General features: G+C 47.9%; 1 protein-coding gene across 1 annotated transcript in view; it reads left to right on the top strand.

Annotated features, from left to right (window-relative positions):
- Window positions 1–6,522: 6,522 nt before the first annotated feature.
- Window positions 6,523–25,723, top strand: part of LOC138579884 (nicotinamide N-methyltransferase-like) — an 81,912-nt gene continuing 62,711 nt past the window's right edge. The window contains exon 1 of the mRNA XM_069650109.1: window positions 6,523–6,703. Coding sequence (XP_069506210.1) covers window positions 6,556–6,703 — 148 coding nt within the window. The 5' untranslated portion in view covers window positions 6,523–6,555. The remainder of the gene's footprint in view (window positions 6,704–25,723) is intronic.

Genomic DNA, 25,723 nt, shown 5'->3' on the forward strand with positions numbered 1-25,723 from the left:
AAAACGGAGCTGGGTCAGGTCAGGTGCAGTCAATACAGCTGTAAGATCTGCTTTCACTGTGGAAACGCTGCCTGTAGGCCATGGTGATATCTGGAACGGTACGCCAAGACTCTTGGTGATAATCTATGGTTTGTATGGTTCATTATACTTTGCGGGGGCAGAGTTTTGTAGAGCAGCTGTCCTGTGCCCTTACCCTAACCTGCCTAGGGACCCTGCTGGCTCCCAGCTCTTGGCATCAGAGGCTGTGATTTAGGCACTGGAGGAGGTTCTGCAGGAAGAGAAGAGCTGCAAGTTGGTTCTTTCTGCTCGTCGGGGGGCACAGAGGCTGGTATTTCTGTAGAGATGCTAATCACCAGACCCAGACAGAAAAGACGGAGTGGAATCAAAAACTGCGTGGTGACAAGTAAGGTCACAGTCTCAGCAAAGGACTTCCCAAAGGCTTATGGTATTGTCCTGCTCTCAAGGCAAGTGTGTTACCCCTGAGTGTTTATGGTCTTTGCATCGAAAGGGTTTCGATCGAAACCCTTTCCAACGAAAATGTTTCATCTGATTTGTTTGCAACAAATGCATTTTTTTTGCATTCCCGCCCGTCCACCCAGTTTTTACCCTTAGAACCCCAATGAAAAATAACCCTTTACCCCATCCATGTATGCATTCGATGCAAACAAATGTGAATTCGATGCAAAAAGATTCGATGGAAATACTTTCGATGGAAAGAACAGATACCCCCCTGACCTACCCTCTCCCGATAATGCTGCTGAGCATGGCTGTTGTGAAAACAAGGGGTTCTTGATGCCATCCAAAGTGTTCCCTTCTGAGCATGGGTAGCACGCATCCATTCACACATGCTCCCTGATCACAGACTGTCCCCTGAGTGTATTTAGTACCGCATGTTACTCTGAATAAAAATGTAGCATTGTTTATAAGATTAAGGAGATTTGCCTGGGTCTTACTGACCACAATTCATGAATTGTGGCAATTGTGCCAAGTAGCCCATTTCTGTGTACATGATAAGCTTTGAGTCCAAAACTGCACTTAGTTTCAGATGTGAACAAGAGTCAGAAACTTACTGATGTAAAGAGTATGTGGCCCGTTACACCAACCGATTGTGCTCAATGCTCAAGTTCGTTAGGCCCAAAGTCCCGTCACAAGGCGAGGACCAATGGTGCTCCTCTGTCAGCAGAACTCGGGCAGAGGTCTCTCCAGTCTCTCCATGCCATCCCCTAACGTTTTATTTAATTACTTTGGTGGTAGAGCCCACAATTGTCTGTGTCCTGGCAGTGGCGTAACACAAGCTCTGGGGGCCCCCCTGCAAAACATGCTGAGCCCCCCCCCCAACTCGGCAACAAATCACAAGTCGCGCCACACTCTGGGCCGCCCTAGATTACCACGCTTGCGCAATACGCACAAACGTGTTGCTGAAGGGATATGCCACACACTGCACTAGGAGAAAGATATAAATATGTGTTTTAAGGCAATATACAGCACACTTTCTGAGAAGAATTGACGAAAAAGCCACAGCGTTTGCTATTGTTGTGTAGGGTAACAGCAATCTATAACATGCAATTCACCAACAGTGGACATGAACATTAATGCTTTGCTATTAAAAATGCCATGCCACAATGAAAACATGTCCAACTGGCTGCACAATATAGACCAGTGTAGACACATAGTAACATTACACTAAAGCATGCCAGGCCACATTAAGACATACCTAGACTGGTTGCACCAAAATGCCAGTCGAACCAACATCAAGAAGAAAGCACACATTCAAGCCTGCGTCTCTACGTCCTCTAACAACACAGCCAAACTCTTTAAAATCTGCAAGCAACTGGCCAATCCTGTTGCGGTTTCTACCTCTCCTGTTCCCTCAACAGGCCCTCTGTACGGCTTGTCCTCTCGCTTCTCTGCTAAAACTCAGGACATCCTGTCCACTATCTCCTCTTCCTCTTCCTCTCTCGGCCCCCTTTGGCCTTCTCTCCCTCTCCTCCTCCTTTGTCCTCTTTCTCTCTAACACCTGACAAGGTTTCTAGACGAGTCCCATCTATGGAAGTGTCATCGAAATAGGTGCTGCCTGCTCCTCCAGAACCATCAAGGACCACATTGACACGATCCAGCCTTGGACGATTTCTGCAATCATTCTTTTGCCACTGGAACTTTCCCCTCTCACAAATTCTTGGAAAAGCTGGCCAACTGCCAGCTTACTCTCCACACTGAATCTGTTGGTTGTCTCCATGACCATCAGTCTGGCTTAGGAGCTGCCAGAGGCATGGATCCGCTCTCCTGAACAACTGTGAAGATCTGATCTCTAACCTTGATTCCAGCATTCCTTCTGTCCTCATCATCCTGGAACGTTCCTCTGCTTTCGACACGGTCAACCACGCCAATTAACCCCATGAGAACCTGGGCATCATGGATCAGGCCCTGGAGTGGCTGACCTCCTTCTTCTTGGACCGCCCCTCTCAGGTCCAACTTTGCCCCTTTCACTCCGCCATCTCTCTCTACATGTGGCGTTTTCCAGGGCTCTATCCTCTCACCCTGGTTTTTCAACCTCTACTTTGCCCCTTTGTCCCACCTGATCTCAACCTTCTCCTCTAACTTACAGTGTTATCCAGATGACACTCAGCTTTACTTCAGGCTCCCCTCAGCCTACTCTTCTCTCTCGCTCCTTCCTGATGTCATCTTCAACTCCACTCTCTCTTTCTCTCCTCAGATCTCGGACGTCGCCAAGAAATCCTACTACCAGCTGCACCCTCTCTAAGGGACTCTTCCATTTCTCACTTTCCCCCAGAAGCTCACTGTCTCCAGAGCTCTGGTTCTCTCTAGGCTGGACTACTGCAACAGCCACTTTCTCAATCTGTCTTCCTCTACTCTCCACCCTCTGCAACTAATCCAGAACAGGACTGCAAGACTTATCCTTGGCCTCAAGCCCAGGGACTGTATCTCTCCAGCCATGAAATCTCTCCACTAGCTCTTGGTGGCTGCAAGGATCAAGTTCAAGACCCTTTTCATTGTCCACAAAGCTTTCTGGGGCTGGGATCCGCACTACATCCAACGCTATATTCCAAAATACCTTCCTTCTCGAGCCCTAAGGGTCAGATACTTCTCCAGGCAGAGAGTGTGGGGAGGGTGTAGATCCTTCTCCCCTGCAGGCGCCTCCCTCTGAAATAGCCTCCCTGACCCTCACAAACTTGAGCCGGACCACCTGAAGTTCTGGAAGCTTCAGGCATGTTCCCACTCATCACCAAATGTTGTACAGTGGATGAAGATGCCAGGAGCACACTGAAATGGTTTAGCAGGTCAGAGGTTATTTATTCATCCATGTATTGCTGGCCACATGTGCCGGGCTGCACACCTTTGCTTCCACACTGTAGCAACACCAACCACGTTCCTCTTCTCCTCTGCTTTCTCTCTTTCCCTCCCCTGCTGACCTACCTGTCCACTGTACCAACTGGTTGCTTGGCTACCCTCTGTCTCACTGAGTCCATGCTCTTTCTTGATCAGTCACCCTTGCCCTGCCTCCAGGCCTACCACGCAGTTAGGGGCTGTAACTGTAACCCTTGCACTACCCAGAGCCGCGCTGCCCTGGCGGCATTTACTCGAGCATTGCTGCCCTGCTTTCCCCTCCCCTCTCCCTTGCAATTCCCCTTCCCTTTCCCCTTGCACTTATCGTTCTCACACTTACACGATCTGAATGACACAAGGCTTAGTAAAATCATTTGTCTTGTTCTCCCTTAGTTTTCCTTCTCTTGTCTTGTCATGACTAAAAACACTTGTGTACAGGTGCGTTATATATGACTTATCATATCATAACATATCATTTTATCACAGATGCCCAGACAAATATACAGCGCCGCAGTAAGAAACGGCTAGACTGGCAGAACCCAAATGCCAATCTAGCCAGGTAATTACACTTAGCAGGACTGCTTTATCAAAAATGCCCACTTTAAAATTTCATACCAAACTGAGGAATGACTAGACTGGCTGCATTAAAATGCCTCTCTAGCCACTAATACCACATATCATGCCTGCTTAGCATGGACATGGACGACCATTATGATTTATTGCACAACCCCCCCCCCACACATCCCTTCTCCCTCCCATCCCCTACCCCAACCTCCAAAATCAGCTCATTGGCCCAGAATTACCTGCACATCCCTCTTCCTTGTCCCAGTGCTTACATATGAGGCGCCTTGCCTCACTGGTAAGTACTGGAGGAAGAGTGGGACTAGGAGTAATGAAGATTACAGGTAGCTAAGTCAGGCATTACCTTCATGTACCTCTACCTTATACACAAGTACTGGGATGAGGAAGAATAGGCTAGGTGTAAAGAAGATTACCAATAATTAATCAAGGCATTAAACACAAGTAGTGGTGCAACACCATTGAGCTGACTGGGCTTCAGCACTCCCCCCCGCTGAAATTGTGGGCTATGTTGACTTGACCTGGCTGACCTTCAGCGCAGTTGCCGGACAGAAAAGGACACAGATGTTAAACGGCGCTTGGGTTTTGCTGTTAATAAGGGCCCGGCCCAGAAATTACTAATGTACATCATTTCACTGTTAGTACCTGCATTCAAATGCCAAATTTTTTAAGCAATTGAAATTGTGATTTGGGTTTAGTACTTGCATGCCAGGGGAGTGATTGGAAGGGTAGAGCGGAAACAGGAGACCAGTCATTCTCACAGCAGCCCATAAGTGGGTGCTTTCAGACCTAAAGAAGAGAGTTAACTGCTTCTAACATTGAAGCTGCACTAGAATAGTCTCATTAAAATGCGTAAAGAAGTTAGATGCGTCCACACAAATAAGTTTGCTCCTCCCCACCACACGTGAAGTTAGCACCTCTCCCAACATTTGAAAAGTTAGCCCCCCTGAAATGTAGGTTTTGTTGCACCCCTGAACACAAGCGCACACACCATTACCATATATACACACGCACACATAGGAATCCATATATTTAAGATTGCACACTTTCACCATACAGGCACACCCAGGCAGCCACCCATATATTTAAGTGTGCACCGTTTCACCATACAGGCACACCCAGGCAGCCACCCATATATTTAAGTGTGCATCCTTTCACCGTACACGCACACCCAGCCACCCATGAATTTGTTGCACCCTTTCACCATACACTCACACAGGCAGTCACCTATACATTTAAGTGTGCACCCTTTCACCATACCCTCACAAAGACAGTCAACTACACATTTAAGCGTGGACACTTTCACCATACAGGCACACCCAGGCAGCCACCCATACATTTAAGTGTGCATCCTTTCACCATACACGCACACACGCATACTCAGGCACCCATATATTTGTGTGCACTCTTTCACCATACACTCACACACGCACACGTCATGGGTTGAGGGGAGCCATAATACTTAAAAAATACATTGGGCCTCATTAGGACCCTGGCAGTGACGGTATGAACGGTGCCGGTAAGGCACCGGCACCGTTCATACCGTCCCGCCGCATTATGAGTTCTGCTCGCGGGTTCCTGACTTGCGGCACCCGTGAGCTTAACTAGTAATTGCGCCGGCACCGTTATCAACGGTGCCGGCGCAACCATGCTCCCAGAATGGGGATCGGGAGCCTGGCAATACCGCCACCCGCGAATGGGCAATTACTGGCCCATTCATCTTGTAATGGGCCGGTTATTGTCCAATCGCGGGAGGCGGTGCCGGTAGCAAGCATGGCGGTAGCCGTGCTTGTCATACAGGCACGGCTACCGCTATGCTCGTAATGGGGCCCATTGTTTCTTTTTGAAGTCACTCTGACTTCATAGAGAAATTATTTCCATTAAGGACTGAACCATAACGGAAATCATTTCTTTATGAAGGCAGATTCACTTAAAAAATAAACTATTTATTTTTGAAGTCATAGGGCTTCCCACACCCCATGACATGGAGGCCTCCAGCCTAGGATCTTCATGTCATGGGCTGGGGGTAGCCACCAGACTTTTTGTATTCACTCTGCCTTCATAAATAATTTATTTCTATTACAGAAATCAATTCTTTAGAAATGCAGAGTGAATTCAAAAAGAAAATGTAAAAAAAAAAAAGTTTACAAAAAAATGTTTTTCTTTTTTTTTTACTCTAAGTGGGGTCCCTTTCCAGAACAGGTGGTCGCGGGGCCCCCCGCACTGCGGGGGGGTGCGCGGCCCCTGTTACGCCAGTGTGTCCTGGGAAGAAAGCCTCTGCAGAGACGAAAGCCTCTGCAGACGACGCTATATTTTGGGGGCAATATAAAAGCTAAAATGAATACAAATGAAAGTAATAGATGTTTGGTGGATCAAAACGTTCTGTTAAAGATTCACATTTATGAGGTTTGGCTTCTGGGTCTAGTCAGAAGATCTAATGCCTGCGGAGTAAAGCTGAAATATGCAAACATTGTATAATACACACTCATGAATCTGAAGGAGGAGAATGACCACGTGACCGAGCTCCACAGAGTTATCAAGACGGATTTAGCTACAAACGTCCACAATACAAACAAAAGTGAGAACACACGAGGGAGAAATACAGCGAGTGGACATCCTTGGGAAGAGGTCATGCAGTCTCCAGCCACGCTGAAAAAGCTGTTCGATAATTCCTTCAGTCCAACACAATGGATTGAAACATATTATCACCAGAATTGCCATTTCTTGGACGATTGTGTTAAAAAACAGATAGAAGCACTTTCCGACATCTTCAGCTCAGGTAGGCGTGCCTTTATTCATTCATTTCATTTCCTTCCCTCCTCTTTTGAGCTTCGGTCCAGGGGTCTAGAACCGTATACCAGCAATTAGCAGAACATGACATTATGCTGCCACTGTTACTGCCTCTGTCTCTCCTCTCTACCCTCCCTGCTTTCAGATTGCCTCACAGCAGTGTATGGGATCACACATTTTTTTTTTTTAAACTTTGGTTTTATTGGTGGTTTTTCAAAGAAAAATACAAACGGCGACGCTGGGGTCGTCGTAATCATCATAATTTAACATTGTCATTAAACCCCCAGATTCCCTCTCCCCCCTTTCCCCCACCCCAACTCCTCCCCTCCCCCCAGATCAGAGTCACTTCAAAAGTGGAACAGCTGGAGCTGTCGTCGTCGCTCGTTGTGCGTTGCCACAGAGGTTTGCTATACTCTCGTGTCCAAATTGGCTGAGTGAGATCCGGCGTCCCCCGGGTCCTGGGTTACTCCTGCATCCCTGAGTAATGCATTCCAAACCCACCCCCGCCATTCTGCCAGAGTGTACTCATATTGTCAGTGGGGGTCCCAGCCCCATGCCCCATAGACCCCATACCAGTTAGCCTGAAAGGAGCCCAGTTCGTTATTTACCATGGCCGTCGATTTGTCCATTAAGAACATGTTTTTTAGTTTCTTAAGCCAATCTTCCTTGGACGGGGTCTCTGGGCTCTTCCACCTTTGTGCCAGGGCCACTCTGCCCGCTCGCAACATCGTCTCCCACATTCTTGGGTACCTATATAGTTCAGTGTCCTCCGGGGGGAGGCCCAGCAACATTGTTAGGGGGTTGAGTGGGATTAGTTCCTCGGTGACCTCGGCCATCCACCCCCGTACCTTCTCCCAGAACTCCTGCACCTTGGGACAGGACCACCACATGTGCCCCCTCGATCCCACTTGGCCACAACCCCTCGGGCATCTGGGGGACACTCCCGGAAACATCTTGGACAGTTTCAACGGGTCCCTATGCCAGCCCTGTAGAATCTTGAAATTGTGCTCCATGTCCGATGTAAATAGGTTCCCATGAAATGCTATCTTAAAGACTTTGGACCACGCCTCCTCCGTGAGTGGTTCTCCTGCCAGGTCGTCCCAAAACCCCCGAAACCCTCTTCTCCCCTCCAAGTTAACAGTGTTCAGTATTTGGTACATTTTGGAGACCGCCCCCTTCCTTGATGTGGCCGTGTCCAGGAACTTTTCGAAGGGGATCAGCTGTCTCCGTAGGTTCTGGCCCCATTTTTGGTCACAAAGGATGCCCTTCAGGCGCAGATATTCAAAGATTGAAAGTGACTCCCGCCCCAGTGCATCTCGCAGGGCCTCGTATTCGAGGAACTCGCCCTCTTTGAACAGTTGTCCCGCCCATTCCAGACCCCCGTCCGACCATGACTGGGCATTCCTGAATCCCCTGCTACCTAATTTGAGCGGGTGGCCCCAAAGTGAAGACATTGGCGAGGGCCATGTCGTGAGGTATGAGGTTGTGGGTCCCTCTTTCCAGATTGTCCAAAGTATTCCCAGGGTTGGGTGGGCTTTCAGTTTGCTAGGGATGAGTCTACGCGGCAGCCACAGGAGGTCGCGCACTTTCAGAGGGTGGGCGCCCATGTCCTCCAGGTATGACCAGTAGGTGCCCATCCCCTCCCTCATGTGCTCCAGCAAGATCCGCAGCTGGGCGGCCCGGTAGTAAAGGAGAAAGTCCAGTAGTCCGAACCCGCCCTCCTCTCTGGGTAGTGTTAGGGTGGCCTTTCCTATTCTCGGGGCCCTCCCTTGCCATACAAACTCGCGTATTGCTTTTTGTAGATCACGGAGCAACTGGGCGGGGACCTCCGTTGGGAGTGCGGTAAATAAATATAGTAATCTCGTAGTACGTTCATCTTTATCGCTGTCATGCGCCCATACCAGGACAGAATCATACCATCCCATCTCCTCAGGTCAGACGTAACCCCCGCCAGGATGGGCCCATAGTTCTCCGGGGCCAATCTCGAGAGATCTCTAGTCAGGGTTACCCCCAAGTACCTGATGGAATCCCTCCCCACCGCAATCCCCGCACACCTATCCCGGGGGTCCAACCACGGATCCTGGGCCCTCATGGGTAGGAGCTTTGACTTAGCTGCATTTATTTTTAGTCCCGAGAACTGCCCGAAGGCTGTCATCAGACGCAGGAGGGGGGGAGCGAGGAGCCGGGCTCCACCAAGTACGCTAGAATGTCGTCAGCGAACAGGGAGAGCTTGAACTCTACTTCTCCCCTTTTGATCCCTTTGATGTCGGGGTGGGCCCGGACCGCTATGGCCAGGGGCTCCATCGTCAGGACGTAGATTAACGGAGAGAGTGGGCACCCCTGTCGTGTTCCCCTCGTGAGGGGGAATGAGTCAGAGAGTTCCCCGTTCACCTGCACTCTCGCTGTTGGGGCTCTATAGAGGGCGGAGACCCAGGTCCTAACGTGAGGCCCAAAGCCCATTCGACGGAGGAGGAGTTGCATGTACCTCCACTCGACTCTGTCGAATGCCTTCTCTGAGTCCAAGGAAAGCAAACTCGCCTCCAGGTCTGATTCCTGGGCATAGTGGATTAGGTCTATGGTCTTCCTGATATTATCCAAGCCCTGCCTGCCCATCACGAACCCCACTTGATCCCCGTGTACTAACTTGGGCATTATCCCCTCCAACCGTTTACCCATCACCTTAGCTAGGATCTTGACATCTGTATTTAGGAGGGAGATCGGGCGGTAGGAGGAGCAGTCAGTGGGGTCTTTTCCTTCCTTGGGCAATACCACTATGATGGCTCTCATCATCGTTTCCGGCAGGGTGCCCCCCTCCAGTACTGCATTGAATACCCTCGCCAGGTGTGTGGCCAAAATGGACCGGAACCTCTTATAGAAGTATACTGAGAACCCATCTTCCCCCGGGGAAGTTCCCGCCTTCATCCCACCGATCGCATTCTCCACTTCCTCCTCTGTGACCCCTCCCACTAGACCCTCTGCCATCTCGCCTGTCAGGGATGGGATCTGGATGGAGGCCAGGAACTCCTCAATCTGAGTGTCTTCCCCGGCATATTCTGACGAATATAGTTGTTCATAGTAGCGTCGAAAAGCCGCTCCTATGACTGGGGTGCTATGGTCTAGTGAGCCCCATTCGTTCCTGATTGCCCTCACCATTCTGCTCCTCTGGACCTCTCTAAGTTTCCAGGCCAGGATTTTATCGGCTCTGTCCCCCTTCTCGTAATATTTTTGTTTCACTAGCTGGAGGTTGCGCTCTGTTTTGTGCAACAAGAGATCTTTGAATTGTAGTTTGTAATTTTCTAGGGCTGTGATTTGATCCATAGCTAAGGGTGCCTCCTGGGGGGCCTCCCGGCTGGAGATATGCGATCTTTTCCCTTAGGGATTTTTCTTGGGCCTCCCTCTCCCTTTTTTTCTGTGCCCCCATTCTTATGAGAACCCCACGTAAGGTCGCCTTGAAGGCGTCCCACAGCACATGCGCGCCCACCTCGCCATTGTCGTTCAGCTTGAAGTATTCCGTAATGGCATCCTGCACTTCCTGCGCCAGGACATCGTCCTTCAGCAGGGAGTCATTGCACTTCCATCGCCCTTTTCTGCCACCTCGCCATTCCCCTATAATGGTGGTACAGACCAGGTCATGGTCGGACCAGGGGACCGGGTCAACCTCATAGCCGGAGACATATGGGCGCAGGGGTTCGTCTACCAGGATGTAGTCTATTCGGGAGTATGATGTGTGGATTGCAGAATAGTATGTGAAGGAGGGGTGTTCAGCCCTAGGGGTCGGGATGGTGTCCACTAGGCCCAGCTCTGTGTTGATCCTTTGGAAGGAGCGGGCCATAATTTCATCTGCAGCCCTGGTGGGTTGGGGTTCCAAGCGTTTTCTATCAACTTTCGGGTCCAGGACCATGTTAAAGTCCCCCCCCACCACCATCAACCCGCGTACGAATAGTTTCAATCTGTTCTTCACTCCCTCCCAGAATTGCGCCTGGCCTTCGTTGGGGCCGTACACCACTGCAAGTGTTAAGGGGGAGCCCCGCAGGGAGCCCCTCGCCAGCAGGAACCGCCCCTACGGTCTTTCAATGAGGCTTCTACTTCAAATCCAATGTCCCTCGCTAGCAGTATGGCCACCCCCCTTTTCTTGGACTTGTGGGAGGCGCTGAGGACTTCCCCAATCCCCCCTCCCCGTAGCCACGGTTCTTTCCCCCTCGCCCAGTGCGTCTCCTGAAGGAAAAGCACGTCTAGTTTAGCCCTCCTGAATTCCCTGCAGACCAGGGATCTTTTGGTGGGGGTGTTCAGCCCCCTCACGTTTAGGGAGCCCACGCCCAGGGTAGGTAGATCTTCAGCCATTGTCTAACAAAAACCTGCTACTGGATAGCTGACTCGTGGCACTTTCCTTGTCCGGCTCTTTTCGTGTTATCCTCTGATCTCCCGTTTCCCTTCCCCCCCCCCCCAGGTGGTCCTGAAACCTTTCCCCAACTGACCCCTGGTCCCCTTTATGAACGTAACCATATCAACAAACCCCCTACCCCCCTCCCCCCACCCCGGCGTCCAGCCAGACAGTTCTACCATTGTTGGTAACCGGCCGGACCACCAGCCTACCGCCTCCTGCTGGGTGAATAACCAAATTCGCTCCTCCGTGAGCCCCCCCACCCCCCCCTCAATGTAACTCTCATACTTGCTGTTCCGGGAGGATCCATATAAGTTCGGACTCCATGGTCCTGGAGTTCAGCCTGTCTTCGGGCCGGATCAGATGGCGAGTCCCCGTGGTGAAATCTTTACACAGATCCCCCAAGGCTGATGTCGCCTGCCGTCAGATGCCTCAGCACCCTTCCTCCCCCAGGTCCGACAGGCTCGCTCCACCCTGGCCGGGTTCCGTGTCGTTCCTGTCCGTCGATGGGGACGGTGGGTTCAATTTTTTAAATTTCCGTGGGCCTGTCTTTTTTCTCCTCTCTCCTCGTGATCGGCGCGCACTAGCTTCATCCGCGGCGAACCCGGAGGGTTCCCTCCGCGGGGTCGGGTCCGTTGCATATTCCTGTATGGCTCCCCTTATATCTTCCTCTGTAATCAGGTTCACTCGTTGGCCTTCGTATTCAAACGTGAGGGAAAAGGGGTACCCCCATCTGTAGCGCACCCCTTTCGTTTTCAGCATCTGGGTCAGCGGGCGGCACATCCTACGTTTGGCCAGCGTGTATGATGAGAGGTCCTGGAAAATGGCCACCTGTGCGTTGTTGTAGGTTATCTCTCGGGATTTCCTGGCCTCCTCCAGGACTTTCGCTTTTTCAGTGTAGTAGTGGAAGCGGACCAGAATAGACCGGGGGCCCCCAGCTCTTCCCCCCGCTCTATGGATCCGATCAAACGTCGGTTCGGTTGTCATCTCGGCCGCGAAGAGGAGGGCGATGATGTCCCTCACCACCCGGGTCAAATCTCTTTCCGTCTCCCCCTCCGACTCCGGCACCCCAAAAAATCTGAGGTTGTTCCTCCGCTCTCTGTTTTCAAAGTCGTCCATTTGTCTTGCCCTCTCCTCATCTCTCTTTTCCAGGGCCGTTAGTCTCAGAGCCGTGTCCAGCTCCTGGGTCGCTGTTGAGGACTGGTTGGACTCTAGTTGTGACAGTCTATCCTCGACTTTGTCCACTCTGCGGTCCATGTTTTCCATTTTTTGGGCAATGTCTGCCCGCATGTCCCTAATCTCCCGCAAGACCGAGGCAAAGCCCTTTTCCATGGTAAGGGCGGGCAGGGGTGGGGTATCAGAGTGGGCCATGTCGGTCCGTCGGCCCGGGTCGCTGTTCTCCCTGCTGGTGACTTGGTAGCGATATTCCTGGAGGGTATGGCGCCAACTCATTCAGTCCTCCTACTGCTCCCCTTTGCTGAAGCACCCCTGGGGGCAGGGGGCAGAGCCCGGTCGGGGAGCACGCTCTCTTTCCTTCCGGTGTGGCCCTTTGGGGGGGGCCTCTCGTTGGCGGGCACTCGCCCCACCAGACCTCCGGTGGGGGCCTCTCACCCCTTCCCCCCCTTGTGTCCTCTGTCTTTGGTCAGCAGTTTTTAGGGTGGGGGGGGAGCGGTTCCTTTAGGGTTGCGTGGAGGCTGGGGCAGGCTCCCCCACCTACCTCGGCTCTGAATTCGGGAGCGCGGGCGGGCCGCCCTTCCTTAAGCGGGTCCCGGCCCGCGTCTCGTCCGACTCCTCAACGGGGGACTTCCCCTCCGCGACGGCTCCTTTTTCGGGGGATGCTGCAGGGGTGTTGCCGGCGGGTCTTCTGCTGGGGCGCGGGCGCGCTTCGTGTTCGGGGTGGAGAGGGGGTCGTGTGCTACCACGAAACCAGGCCGCCAGCGCGAGCCACCTCCTCCCACGATGGTTGGGACGCTGCCTGGGGCTCTCCGGGGCTCCTCCCTTCGGGCCCCAGGGCTCGTTCTCGGGCACTCGGGGGTTCCCAGATGCCGCTCTTTCGCCCCGGGGGGCACCCGAGGTTCACGGGTTCCGCGGACCGTGAATGTCCCATGGGGGGGTTGCGGGGGGGGGCTCAATCCCTCTGCGTGGCCCAGTTACGGCGGGAGCGGCGTGTTCAGGCTGCCATTGCCTGTGCGCCCCCTGGTGGCCTCTCGATCACACATTTTTTGATGGTGTTCCTACTGCCTGCTATCCTGAACGGCCTTGGATTCCCCCTTCTCAAGGGTTGACCGGCCCTGTGGATTCCCCCTTCTCAAGGGTTGACCGGCCCTGCCCCCGCTCACCGAGAGTACTGTGGTACTGAAGATAATTCAAAAACTTTATTGTGTGTTCAGAAAGAACACACCTGTCCTCTGTGAGCCTGACCTACAAATATTAATTGAGTTTGTTATTCACCCTTTGAGCGGAACATGCATAATTTAAGTGAGCCCTTTCATTTCATTGAGTCAGACTGCCACAAGTATCTTTTTTGTTTTACTGTGCGTTTTCCCTCCTGACACTGACACCACCTTTGCTAGTGTTTGTGGTAATATCCTGGTGCCCACTCACTGCTTGCTCCCAAGATGGCAGCCTAGAATCGTCTTATCTTGGAATTGGCACTGCCTTTGATGCAGTGGAAGGCTGCTTTGTTTAAAAAAAATAAATCTTTGATGTATTTATTCAGTCTGAACCTAGCTTCGAGAAGCAGAAGAGAACTGTAGGACAGTAGGTTAATAGGCATACAGGCGCAATTTATAGGAGGGCTGTGTTACAAATAAGCACCAGGAGACGTGATTGGGTGGTCAATGGGTGCCGCCAGCAGGTGGGATTGGGCGTGTCTGCAGTGAGTGAAGAAGCTTCTTTCTGAGTTGGACGAGGGTGAGTGAGAGTTTCATGTTGGCGGGTATGAGGTTCCACAGCCTGAGAATGCCTGATTCCTATTGTGTCTTTATTGCGTTTTTGCAGGTCTAATCTGGCCAAGTCATGGAGTTTGTGGCACATTGTCTTACCGATATGGTGACCTTTTCGGCTAGGTTCGAGGGAGCATACAAAGTGACAGCTTTGCAAATGACGTTGCTGATCTTAAAGGCAGTGCGTGATTGTAGGGGCAACCATTGTAGTTCAATGAGTGTGGGCTTGATCTTGTCAAATTTGTGAAGGCCTTTGAGATGAGGCAAGATGTGCAAGGAGGATGGTAATCATTGGCTCAAGGGTGAAGGTGGGGAGGCCAGTGAGTAAACAAAACAAAATAGAGAGTTGGTACCAGGCTGCCTGGGCTTGCTTTGCTTTGTGCATTTTGAAGGGCAATGGATGTCAATGCGGTATCTCAGGAACTTTGTGCATGGTGGCAGCAGCGGGTGAAGCTCTCTAGGTTCATGAAAGAGAGTCAGGTCTGGATGTTGGTTATGTGTTGTTGGAGAGGAGGACACATCTGGTTTAGTTTTAGGTGTGCACTGGACATCTAGCTTTGTATCTGTGTTAGGCAGACCTGGAGCTGTTGGATGCCTTTCATGAAAGAGATTTTGAATATAGTATGTGGCGTTGAGTGGCACAAGTTGGTGTGCTGCAGCGATCTGCTTGGGTCGGCACGCCATGCTGCTCCTGCGTACGCCTGACTTTTGGGTAGCCGCTAGCTACTGCGAGGCCAGGCACACAGTCGTGCACGGCTCTTATGTGGCCGGCGTTTGGGAGGAATGACAGGTGGTTGGTGTTGCTACAGTGTGGAAGCAAAGGTGTGCAGCCCGGCACATGTGGACATCAATACGTGGATGAATAAATAACCACTGACCTGCTAAACCATTTCAGTGTGTCCCTGGCATCTTCATCCACTGTACAACATTTGGTGATGAGTGGGAACATGCCTGAAGCTCCCCACAGTGGAGTCTTATTGCCCACAAGAAAGACAGTGCAACGTGTATAATCTACAGTGAGCATGGTGCCAACTCCTGGCTAAATACAAGAGTAAAGGCAAGTGCTAAGTTGGAAATTGTTCAACTATCAGTGGAATGGGTTATGGCAGTATTATGGGAACAAATAGAATGTTACAGTGGACAATGTGAACATCACAGTAGAAATAAAAATGTCTACTGTTACAGCCTCTTGGGCCAGAAGGACAGAAAAAGTTCAGAGAGAGCTATATCTCATCAGTGCAGAAGAATTAGGGGAAGGGGACATGAATGTGCACAAGATTGTCATGAACTAGTTGGATAAATACTACCTACAGTGATGAATCATGGGATTCAGTCACTTCTCTCCATGGGGGAGCCTTTCCGTGTGAGGCTAGGGAGATGAGCCCGCTACGCAATATCCTCCCTACGGGTAGAGGCAAGCGGGACCTCACCGGGAGAGACTCCCCACTTGGGGACAAGGACACCCGGTCTGAAGAGGAACTCCCTAAATTACTCACCCACAGCGAACCAATAACAGCCAAACTTCAAAGAAACCAAGAAGAACAAGCTACCAGGGCGGGTCTTACACCAGATTGCACCACAGGCGGGAAGCATCGTTGGCGCCCCCGCCCACATCTGACCCATAAAAATGAAAACCAACAAAATGTGTTACAAATGTTGTAAATAGGGCACTTCATTAAGAACCAGATAGAAATACAAATGCAATAGAAAATGCATACACTAGACACTAGGTGATAGTCTTAGAATGTTACCTGTATTATGTGTTCAAAAAGCAACTTTTCTTGACTTTGCCCTTGCAAATTGAATAGATCCAAGGAATGGCCAATGTAATTTTCGATTGATAAAATAGCAAGCAATGTCAATCTTTTATTGGCCATTGTTGATTGAAGGTACGTTTTAATGAGCTTCAGTTTGGAGAAGCTGCACTCACCACTTGCAACTGTGACGGGCAGAGTGAGCAGAATCTTCAATGATATCCAGACATTTGGGAAAATATTCTTCAGGTTAGCATCATTAATATACTGGAGAACTGGTAGTGGTGTAACTGTCCCTCTTGGTAACATGTAGCGTATATTTTCCAATTCAACATGAAGGTCCTTGCCATTGATGTCAGAAGATTCACCATGTTTTAGTGCCTGGTGAAGGTTTGTGCAATGCTCTAATAGTGTTTTTCTGTCCATACAAAGCTTGCTAAGGTCATCGAGAAAGCCCCAGCATTATTCGTGATCGTTCATTTGTCCAACCCTTTCTTCAATTGAACCATGGGCTGTGTCAACAAGCACATAAAAAAACTCCCTCTTGAGCTTTTCTTCTGGCCTTTGGGTCTGTGTTAGATCATCTCTGCCCTCATAATCAAACTGCCTCTTTCTTTGACGAATACAGATCTCCTTGAAGGCAGGCTCAACTCCTAGGTCAGCTGCCATTTTTTTGGCAGCAATGATGGCATTTTCAAATCCATTGTCTCTGTAGGCTACAAAGAACTGAATGCATCCTTTCATCAAAGAAGTAGCAGTCACAATTCCCACTAACTTATTTTGTAATGTCTTGCCTACAATGTTAATCTGAAACAAGATATTGTGCCAAACTACAAGTGAAATCAGAAATATGAAGTCAATTATCTGGTTAGCCAGACTTTGGGCCTCATGTCTGACTCCAGCATCAGCTTTGCTTAACTGTGCTAATGCCATTAGTGCGTCATAATTGTCAGTCACTTGGAACCTTACTGCTTTCACGCTGTCAATGCGACTCTCCCAACGAGTGTCACTTAGCGGCTTTACAGTGAGATTTCTAACATTATTTGTGAGGACTTTCCACCTAATAGTAGATGCAGAAAAAATAGTGTATATTCTTTGTAGTAATTCAAAGAGAGTTACTGAATCCAAAAAATGACAAAGCTGCACCGGATACAACCAGATTGAGGTAATGGCAGCCGCAAGGCACACAAAAATCCTCTTGGATTAAGAGCAAGAATTCTAGCCTGAACCCCACTGTGCTGCTTGCCTTTCATGTTTGCAGCATTGTCATATCCTTGACCACGGCAGTATTCAAGCATTATTTTATTTTCATTCAGGATATTTATAAACAGTTCAGTTAAGCCTTTTCCAGTAGTGTCGTCCACAGGCTTAAAGTAGACAAAGGGCCTCATTACGAGTATGGAGGCAGCCATGCCCTTGATAAGGGCATGGCTGCCTCCATACTGTGCTCCAGTACTGAGTTCCTCCAATGAGAACTTACCAGACTATTCCAACCATGGAGGACCCGGTAAATCCTCATTGGAAAAAACATTCCCCATTCCCATTTGAGCCCCCATAGGGCTCAATGGGAATGGGGATGGAGCTAATAACGGGCCCAATAATAACAGGCCCGTTATTAGCTCCTTGATCCCCTCGCGGGACCCGGAAAGGATGTCTGGTTTTACCAGACGTCTGTTCCGGGTCCCGCAAGTTAACCTCGTAATAGGCGCTCCCGTAATGAAGGGTGTCGGTCCCGTACCGGCACCCTTCATTACGGGAGAGCCTATGTTGTAATGAGGCCCAAAGTGTTATTTACTTTGATTTGTCCATCACTGTCATCAACAAATCTCACCGTCAGTGACATCGGTTCTATGTGACTAATGTCAGAAGTGCAGTCCATGATAACTGAGTAGAATTTTGCTTTGCGGAGTCGCATCAATATGTTCTCAAGCACCTTACTTGCCATAATGTCGAGCAATACATTTTGAATTCTTTTGCTGCAGTAATGATCTTTGACTTCTTTACGAACTACTTGTTTTAAATGCTTATGCATGACATCATCATATTACCCAAGGAGCTCTACCAAACCTAGGAAATTGCCATTGTGATCAGTGAACAACCTATCTGATGAGCCCCAGAAAGCTAAGTTATTCTTTGCTAGGAAGAGAGTAATAGAGATTTAACGTTGAAGCACATTTCTCTGATGAGCGATTTCTGAATTAATTATCCACTGGTTTTCAGAATCTATGCATTTGTTCTGTCTGAGTGTAGACTTTGCTTCTGTCCATTTTGAGTATGCGATAAAATGAGCATTTGACACTTCATAATTCTTTAGAGCATCAGCAATGTTATGCCAACAGTTGTAACCAGAAAGTGCAAGCATTGATTTTGTAGCCCTATCAAATATTTTACAACAAAAGCAGAATACTTTATCAACTGATTTTGAGTAAATGAGCCAAGGTCTATGTATCATCTCACCACTGTCATGCACTCTTTGACAATGTGGTAACTAGAAGCGTCGCTTCTGTTTATTCACTGGGAATCTCATGGCTTTGATTTTACTTGGTCCATTCATAATGATCCGGTCTATATCAGCAGAATGTAAGACCTCTGGCCACAAAGCAGGATCTGATGTATCAAAGCTTGATGTATAATTTGCTTTACTGCTTGTTACTTCTCCGGGGGATTTGGGCTCTTTTTCAGAGTCCCTTTCATTTTCATATGGCATAGATTCTTCTTCTGCATTTTCCTTCCTTTCAGGTGAGCCACATACATCATTATTCTGACCCAAGCTGCATGGTAAATCTGATGGTTCTGCATCATTTCCAGGCTGAGCACCGTGCACTATTTGCTCTGTATTGTCCTCATTATTCTGACTCAAGCTGCATGGTAAATCTGATGGTTCTGCATCATTTCTAGGCTGAGCACCGCACATTATTTGCTCTGTATTATCCTCATTATTCTGACTCAAGCTGCATGGTAAATCTGATGATTCTGCACCATTTCCAGGCTGCGCACCGCTCACTATTTGCACTGTATTGTTCTCATTATTCTGACTCAAGCTGCATGCTAAATAATCAGATTCTGAATCCTTTCCAGGTTGAGCACTGCTCACTGTTTGCACTGTAGTGACAGTATTGTCCTCTGACTGACCCAAAAATGTTTTCATCAATTTTGCAGATTTCTGCAAATCAGATTCAAATTGAGCACGTTGCTTCCGATTCTGAGCTCCTGACAGTTTCTTTGGAGGCATGTTCTATACTCTCTCTCTCCTTAAATTAAACAAGACACCATTATTTTAACTTTTCAGTGTCTTGATAAATATGGATTCATATGGATTCATAAACAAAACAGTACTCGGCTAGGCATCATGAAGGGTTTGCAGTAGTCTATCATTGGTGAAACCGAGATTGTGAATTTTTGGCTAATGCCTTAATAAGTGATGTGCCAATTAAATGGCAGAAACAACTCAAATGAGCACAGGCCGGGCCAGTCTTGTTTACCTTGTGTTATGACACATTTGATATACATGTCCCGACATTACCACAGAGAATGGGTAGGGGCAGGAAAGTGAACATCCCCTACCCACTCTCTGAAAACCCATCAGGACTGACTGAAAGGAATACTTTGACATGAAGAACCTGACTTTTCTATCCTGGGGTCCCATCATTTCCAAGTGCCCCAATATGCCCAGCCTTCTTAGGCTTCTACTGAAGAAGAACATGAGCACACTCTTTTTGCTTAACGCATTTCAATATGTAATGCATGGATTTGTTGTGTTGCACTTTTCAAGCAATTTCTATACAACTGAGTATTCTTAAAAGCCAATCCTAAGCACACATTTCTAATAATTAGACATAAGGCCATATTTGCTTACCTGAGTTACAGACTGGTCTCAAATGCCAGCTTCACCACAAAGTGTGTGATCCTGGACACATGATTTTATCTCACTGTGGCTTATCTGCCAAAATTAGAAGAGCCTAGAAGTTATTCAGTCCATACTATAGCATACATGCCAGCAACACACTGACTTACCTTATTGATCGGCAGAGAAGACAGAAGCACTCGGCACCCATGGGCTGCACAGACGGGTCATGGTGCCCCAATGGCAAAGTCAGCAGGCTCTGGCTCAGTGGGACATTTCACCTTTAGCTATTTGTTATTTTTCATCAGGTTATATAATGCAGTGGTGAAGTGTCCGGCCTACAAACCTGATGACTGTGGTCCGATCCCCATGGTCGGCTTTAATACATACATTCAAAGATGACATTCAATCTTTCTCATTTTAGCTGGGGGGGGGGAATGAGTCTACCCTCTGAAAAAAGTGGGTGGACTCTGCCCCCCCGTGTGTATACCCAAAAAAGTGGATAGACTGTGTCCCCCCGCGTGTAACCTCGACTTCAGTCCTGCTACTCAGTCCATGTGCTAGAGTGCCCTGTTCCACGGACACAAGCAGTAGTCCTCAACCACAACTCATTACTGGTTCAACTTAATGAAAGTTTGCCTTTTCTAAAATCAAATGAATAACCCTAAAGTTGCACTCCTGTTCCTAGGGACCTGCACATGTTTGTAATTTCCGAACGCTAACACATTTCAAAAACCTCGCTGTGGTGTATACATTTTACACCATGTTGAAAGAATTCAGCAAAGCTATTGCGTTCATAGGTCAGGCGGCAATGATGGTCTCTGAAATGTCTCCTCAAGCTTACCAAGCCAGCTTTTTATACCCTTTGATCCGACTTCATTTTCACACAAGGCCATGGGGCTCTTATGTTGCATGCATGTTTTACTAAGCGCAAGCAATGGAATCCCTCCAGATTTCCTATCAAAACCTGTCGGAACATGAATCCAAGAAAATCTGACTAGACCGAAGGAAGCAATGACATCATCACATGTTGTGAGGAGGTCACACCATTTCTTATTGACGTAAATAGGTCTTATGTAGTGAAGAACATAAAGTTGAAAACGTTGGTGACATTATTTGCTGCATGCTAGAGGAGTCTGAGCTGTACTTTGATGTGCGATAAGATGAACGATTTATTGGTAAAGAGCCCATACAGGCAGACATTATTTTTAGGTACGGCCTGTTAAGGCTCGTGAAGGGGAGGTTGTCACAGGCAGACAATATCAAATATCATCCAGAACACGTGCATATGGGTTCTGCTGAGCTCTCAGATTAGCAATTTATCGCAGCAGTCACTCGCTCTGTCCAAGTCACATCCTATCGTTACAGGCTCCGTGGGGGCGTTCATATGGGCGAACAGACACATGTAAGGGAACTGCGTAAACACACCAGGGTCCCACAAGTAAACGCATGCACGGTGCACCGCTAAATGTATGTGTAATGTTTGAACGCCTTTCCCCGTTCGTATAGTGAAATAAAATGTGATGGAAATGTGAGGAGAACGTGGTTATACTTTGTTTCAGGTGGTGACAACAACTCCAGGCAGCGATGTCTCTCAATAGACATACCAAGCCGCTGCACAAATGGTAAAAATTCGAAATGGCCCAGAAAACAGAGGCACTTTGACAACAATCAGGGTCTGCTGCACTAGGCAAACAGGCAAAATGCCGATGAGTATAACCTGGCTGTCTAGCAGTATATGTTGCAAACTTTAGTTTGCATGCCGTGCTCGATCCCCAGGCGCTTGGAATTCCCACCCTCCACTTGAGCCGGCATCCCTTCATTATTGCCAACAAACACCCAGTCCTTAATACAGGTCATACATAAAGTAAGAAATAGCCATCTTAAGAGAACTGAGCATGCTAGAACGAGTGCAACTAGTTTTAAAATAGATGCGATAACAGACATGGACAACGTAAATGACAAACTATACAATGACGCCAACCGATTTAGCCGCTCCCATCATGCCTAGTATAAAGCTTATTAAACGTAGCCCCTTTACGCAACACAATATCACCACCACCCCTATATGCCGAGTAAACCTCATCAAAAGAATGCAAGTAAGTAGAGGTCTCACGCATCACATTTTCATAGTTCGACATCTGCAGTTCAGTGACCTAGTCCACCTGGGTGCCTAAAAAGATACTGCTTTTTAATGTCACACACTTTAAGGGATTATGCATTGCCTTTTCTAATTTTCGGGTGTTTTACACAAATGTGCATTATTTTTTTGTAACACAGGCAGCAATTAATAACGTGGAATACACAGTTTAGCTACCTGTGGTGGGATTGCTTTTCAAAAGGAGCTCTATAAGAGCAGAGGGATAATATAATAATGATGACTTGGTGGACTGCTCGACGTAGCGTTTCACGCTGGATTCCAAGCGCTCTAATAATGGACGTCTCTATTATTACACACTCGTGCTACTAGTGCACTTTGACAGAGATTGTTTGCCTCCAATCTCTGTCAAAGTGCACTAGAGCAGTGGGGGACACACGAGTCGGCCCAAACACTTACCTGATGTGCTGCTGCTGCATCCACCACTCGCTCCTCTTTTCCGAATGGCGGGGGCCGACAACACCAGCCAGCCCCAATCATCAATCTATCAGTGCGCGCGCGCACATAGCCTGAGGGCCCGTCACACGTGTGGTGCATCCATGGGCCTGGCTGGTGCCAGCGGAGCCCGTGGCCGGGGGAAGTGAAAGCAACAAACGAATGTTGCTAATTTATTTGTCAGTTGCTGCCCTGCCCTGCCTGAGGGCAAAGGCTGCAGCCTGAAGCAGCAGTGCTCCTAATACACGGACGTGAGTGATGTTCGTTGTTTGTTTTGTGACATTATAAAAATGAATAGGCCTGGCTGGTGCATTTGGCCTGGCCTGACTTGCAGGACCCAGAGCACCACCACGCAGCGCCCCCTAGAGGCTGACTGATGTCAGGCAGCCACCTGAGCTGCCTGACACAAAGATCGACCCTGCAAGCTACTGTTTGTTATTCTGATGCAAAACCAGTGGTTCACTCTGAAGAAACCTGTTCTGCTAATACTGAGAAGAAGAGTGCTTGAGCGATAACGAACAATCAAGCAACAGAGAGAAGGGATTTTGATGCTCTGCTGGGGAAGACCCAGTTACACATCATAAAAGAGAAGGAGGAGCTATATTGGCGAGAGAAGCCCGGGTGTTTCAATTCAGCATTGCTCAGAAAGCTGAGAGGCGCCGGGAAGTGTAGCATGTAGACCTGGAAGACAGCTGGCATGTGAAACTGATGTTAGGGAAGCTGGAAGCAGGAGAAACTCGGAAAACCTAACATTGAGTGGTGGCCTGACTGAGACACGGTGGACTGTCCAGCAACAACGCCAAGTCCACAGACCCTCTCTCATCACGGAGCGGATGCAGAGAGAGTGAACAAGAGCTATGAAAACCAATCTTTTCTGTTCATTTATGTCTTTTTGGACCTATGGACTTTGGTGAGTTACAAACGAATAAATACAAAAACAAAGAGAGAAGACCAAAGCCAACCTGACAGCGCCAAAAGCATTTCCCGTCCTGCAGACAGGCCCAGTGATGCTAACCCCAAGGAAAGGAGGTAACTGGGACATTGGGGGACCTGGGTGGGATAGTAAATATAATGAGTAGTTGAATCATATATGATATTAAATCAAGAAAAAGAGAGAAGGGACCTCAGAAGTGAAAAACCAGGTGTTATAGACACATTAGAGAAGCTGAAGAATCCTATTTCTGAACTGTATTAACTGATAAAAGTAGATGCCAAGACATACCTAACACAAAACTAACTAGGGTGCTCGGCAGTCATCAGCGTGTCCTGCAGTTCGTAAGTTTGGACTCATCGGCGAACACCCTAGTTAGTTTTGTGCTAGATAGGGAAACCCCATAGCTTCGGGATAGTTGGGCGTTTTCTTCTTTCATTTTATAAAATACACTCTTAAAATACAAGACACTTGTCTCTGTCCTTCTTCTGATCCGCCACACTACCTAAGGTGAATTTAACAATGAAGAGGTTTAACTTTTATTTGCGAAAACAAAGACCTGGGCCTGGAGTATTCTTCAATTTTGGAGCAGGGATCAAATTGCAAGAATTGATAAGCGATAAAATTATCATACACACAAATAATCTGACTGTGCAAGAGCATGTTTGGATGTGTGGGATCCCTCATTGGAAGAGAAGATAGCAATAGAAAAGAAAGTGGAGCACAATGAGCTTTGTGCCAAAGCATCCGGGAGAAAAAGAAACATGCAACAGAAGCAAAACCCCAATTGACAAATGCAGTCAATGGAGTAACAGAGGAAGAAGAAGCAAGGGTAAAAGAATAAAACATTCTGAGAACCTCAATAGAGATACAACGATATTCAGGAAAAAAGACGACAAAGACAAATTCAAAAACATAAACCTCAATTTTTTGACATGAAAAGAGGAAAATGTTTTTGCTGTGGGTAATTAGGCCATGCTCAGGCAGATGGTCAGGCAAATGCTCATAATGGTCCAGCGTTAAATCAAAAAAATCGCCAGTTGTGGAATATCGGGGTACTTCAAGTAATATGTAATCAAAAGAAAAAGATAATGTAATATATCCAAGACAGTGAGAATCTGGAGGGAGAGCAAGTGATGAGTATATGATCCAAAAGTTCTGATGACACCATCAAATTCCCTAGTTGCAAGCTTCAAGTTGTGGACATTGGATAAAGATGATGGTAGAGAGCTGCTCAACTTGTTCCATCATAACCCAAGACAAATGGAAAGAACTACAACTGGGGCGGGGATACCCACATGCAAACATCTGACATCAGAAACCCAGGGGGTTTTGAAGAATTGAAAATACAAATAGTGGGGTTTTGTCAAGCAGTGGTAGAGTTGCAACAAAGGATGGCTCCAGTGAAGATGTATGCATCAAAGATTTAATAGAATCGGTTGGAGATACCATGCAGCGTTACACATAAGACAGGATTCTAATGGTGCCAGGCAAGTATTGGGTATTGTTCCCAATGATGAACAGAAGAGGTATCCTGAAGCATTTTGAAAGGAAATTGGGAAGCTTATAGGATATTCAAACAAAATGTGTTTAAAGCAATGACCCAAGTCCATAAGCCATAAAGTGTGATGTGTCCCATTGGCAGTCAGGGGCAAAGTAGAAGAGGTACTACAATGTTTGTAAGCACAGGACAACATTGAAACAATTCAAACAATTGAATCTGCTCCATGGCTAAACCCTATAGTAGTTGCACAAAAGAAGAAGGTAAACTAAGGGTTTGCATAAACGTTAGGGAATTGGACAAAAACATTGTTATAGATAATCTTACTATGTCAGCAATATCAGAAATGTTGATCTGTGTATGAGTGGCTGAATTGTTTTCCACATTAGACCTATCATCTGCTTACCATCATAATCGACTAACGATTGATAGCAGACATCTGACATAATTGATTATTTCCTTCAGAATGTTCCATTATGGTAGGCTGCAATTCGGTCTGGTATCCATGGCACTGGTCTTCGAAAGGGTGATGTCACACTGTCTACAGGGTATACCCAGAGTCTTGGTGTATCAAGATGATATGTTAGTGTACAGAAGAGACAGAAAAGAACACAATGGATGAAAGTGTTAGAACACATTAGCAAAAGTAAAAATAGTAATTATTGAGCTAAGCAAGGGTACATTTTGAGCAACCTAAGTGAAATATTTGGGACACATGTTCAGTGGTGCAGGTATAAACCTAAGATTGAAGCAGTGAGAGCAATTAGAGAGACACCTGTACCAAGCAATTTAGAGGAAGCGTCTTGCTTTCTTGTAGAATTCTATAGTAAGTTCTTCAAGAACTTCACAGAGATTATGCATCCATAGAGGGAACTGACCAGGAAAGATGTAATGTTTAATGGAGTGAAGAATTTGAGGAAGCAATAACATTGATAAAGGAAGATATCTGCAAGGTATCCAGTTTAAGTGGGTTTTCCAGACAATTGCTTCCAATATTAATGGTAGATGCCAGCAAAAAGAGTTTGGGAACAGTCCTTTCAGAGATTGAGGACAACAGAGA

The sequence above is a fragment of the Ambystoma mexicanum genome, chromosome 3p (assembly GCF_040938575.1).
Source record: "Ambystoma mexicanum isolate Mex_15411 chromosome 3p, UKY_AmexF1_1, whole genome shotgun sequence".
NCBI lineage: Eukaryota > Metazoa > Chordata > Amphibia > Caudata > Ambystomatidae > Ambystoma > Ambystoma mexicanum.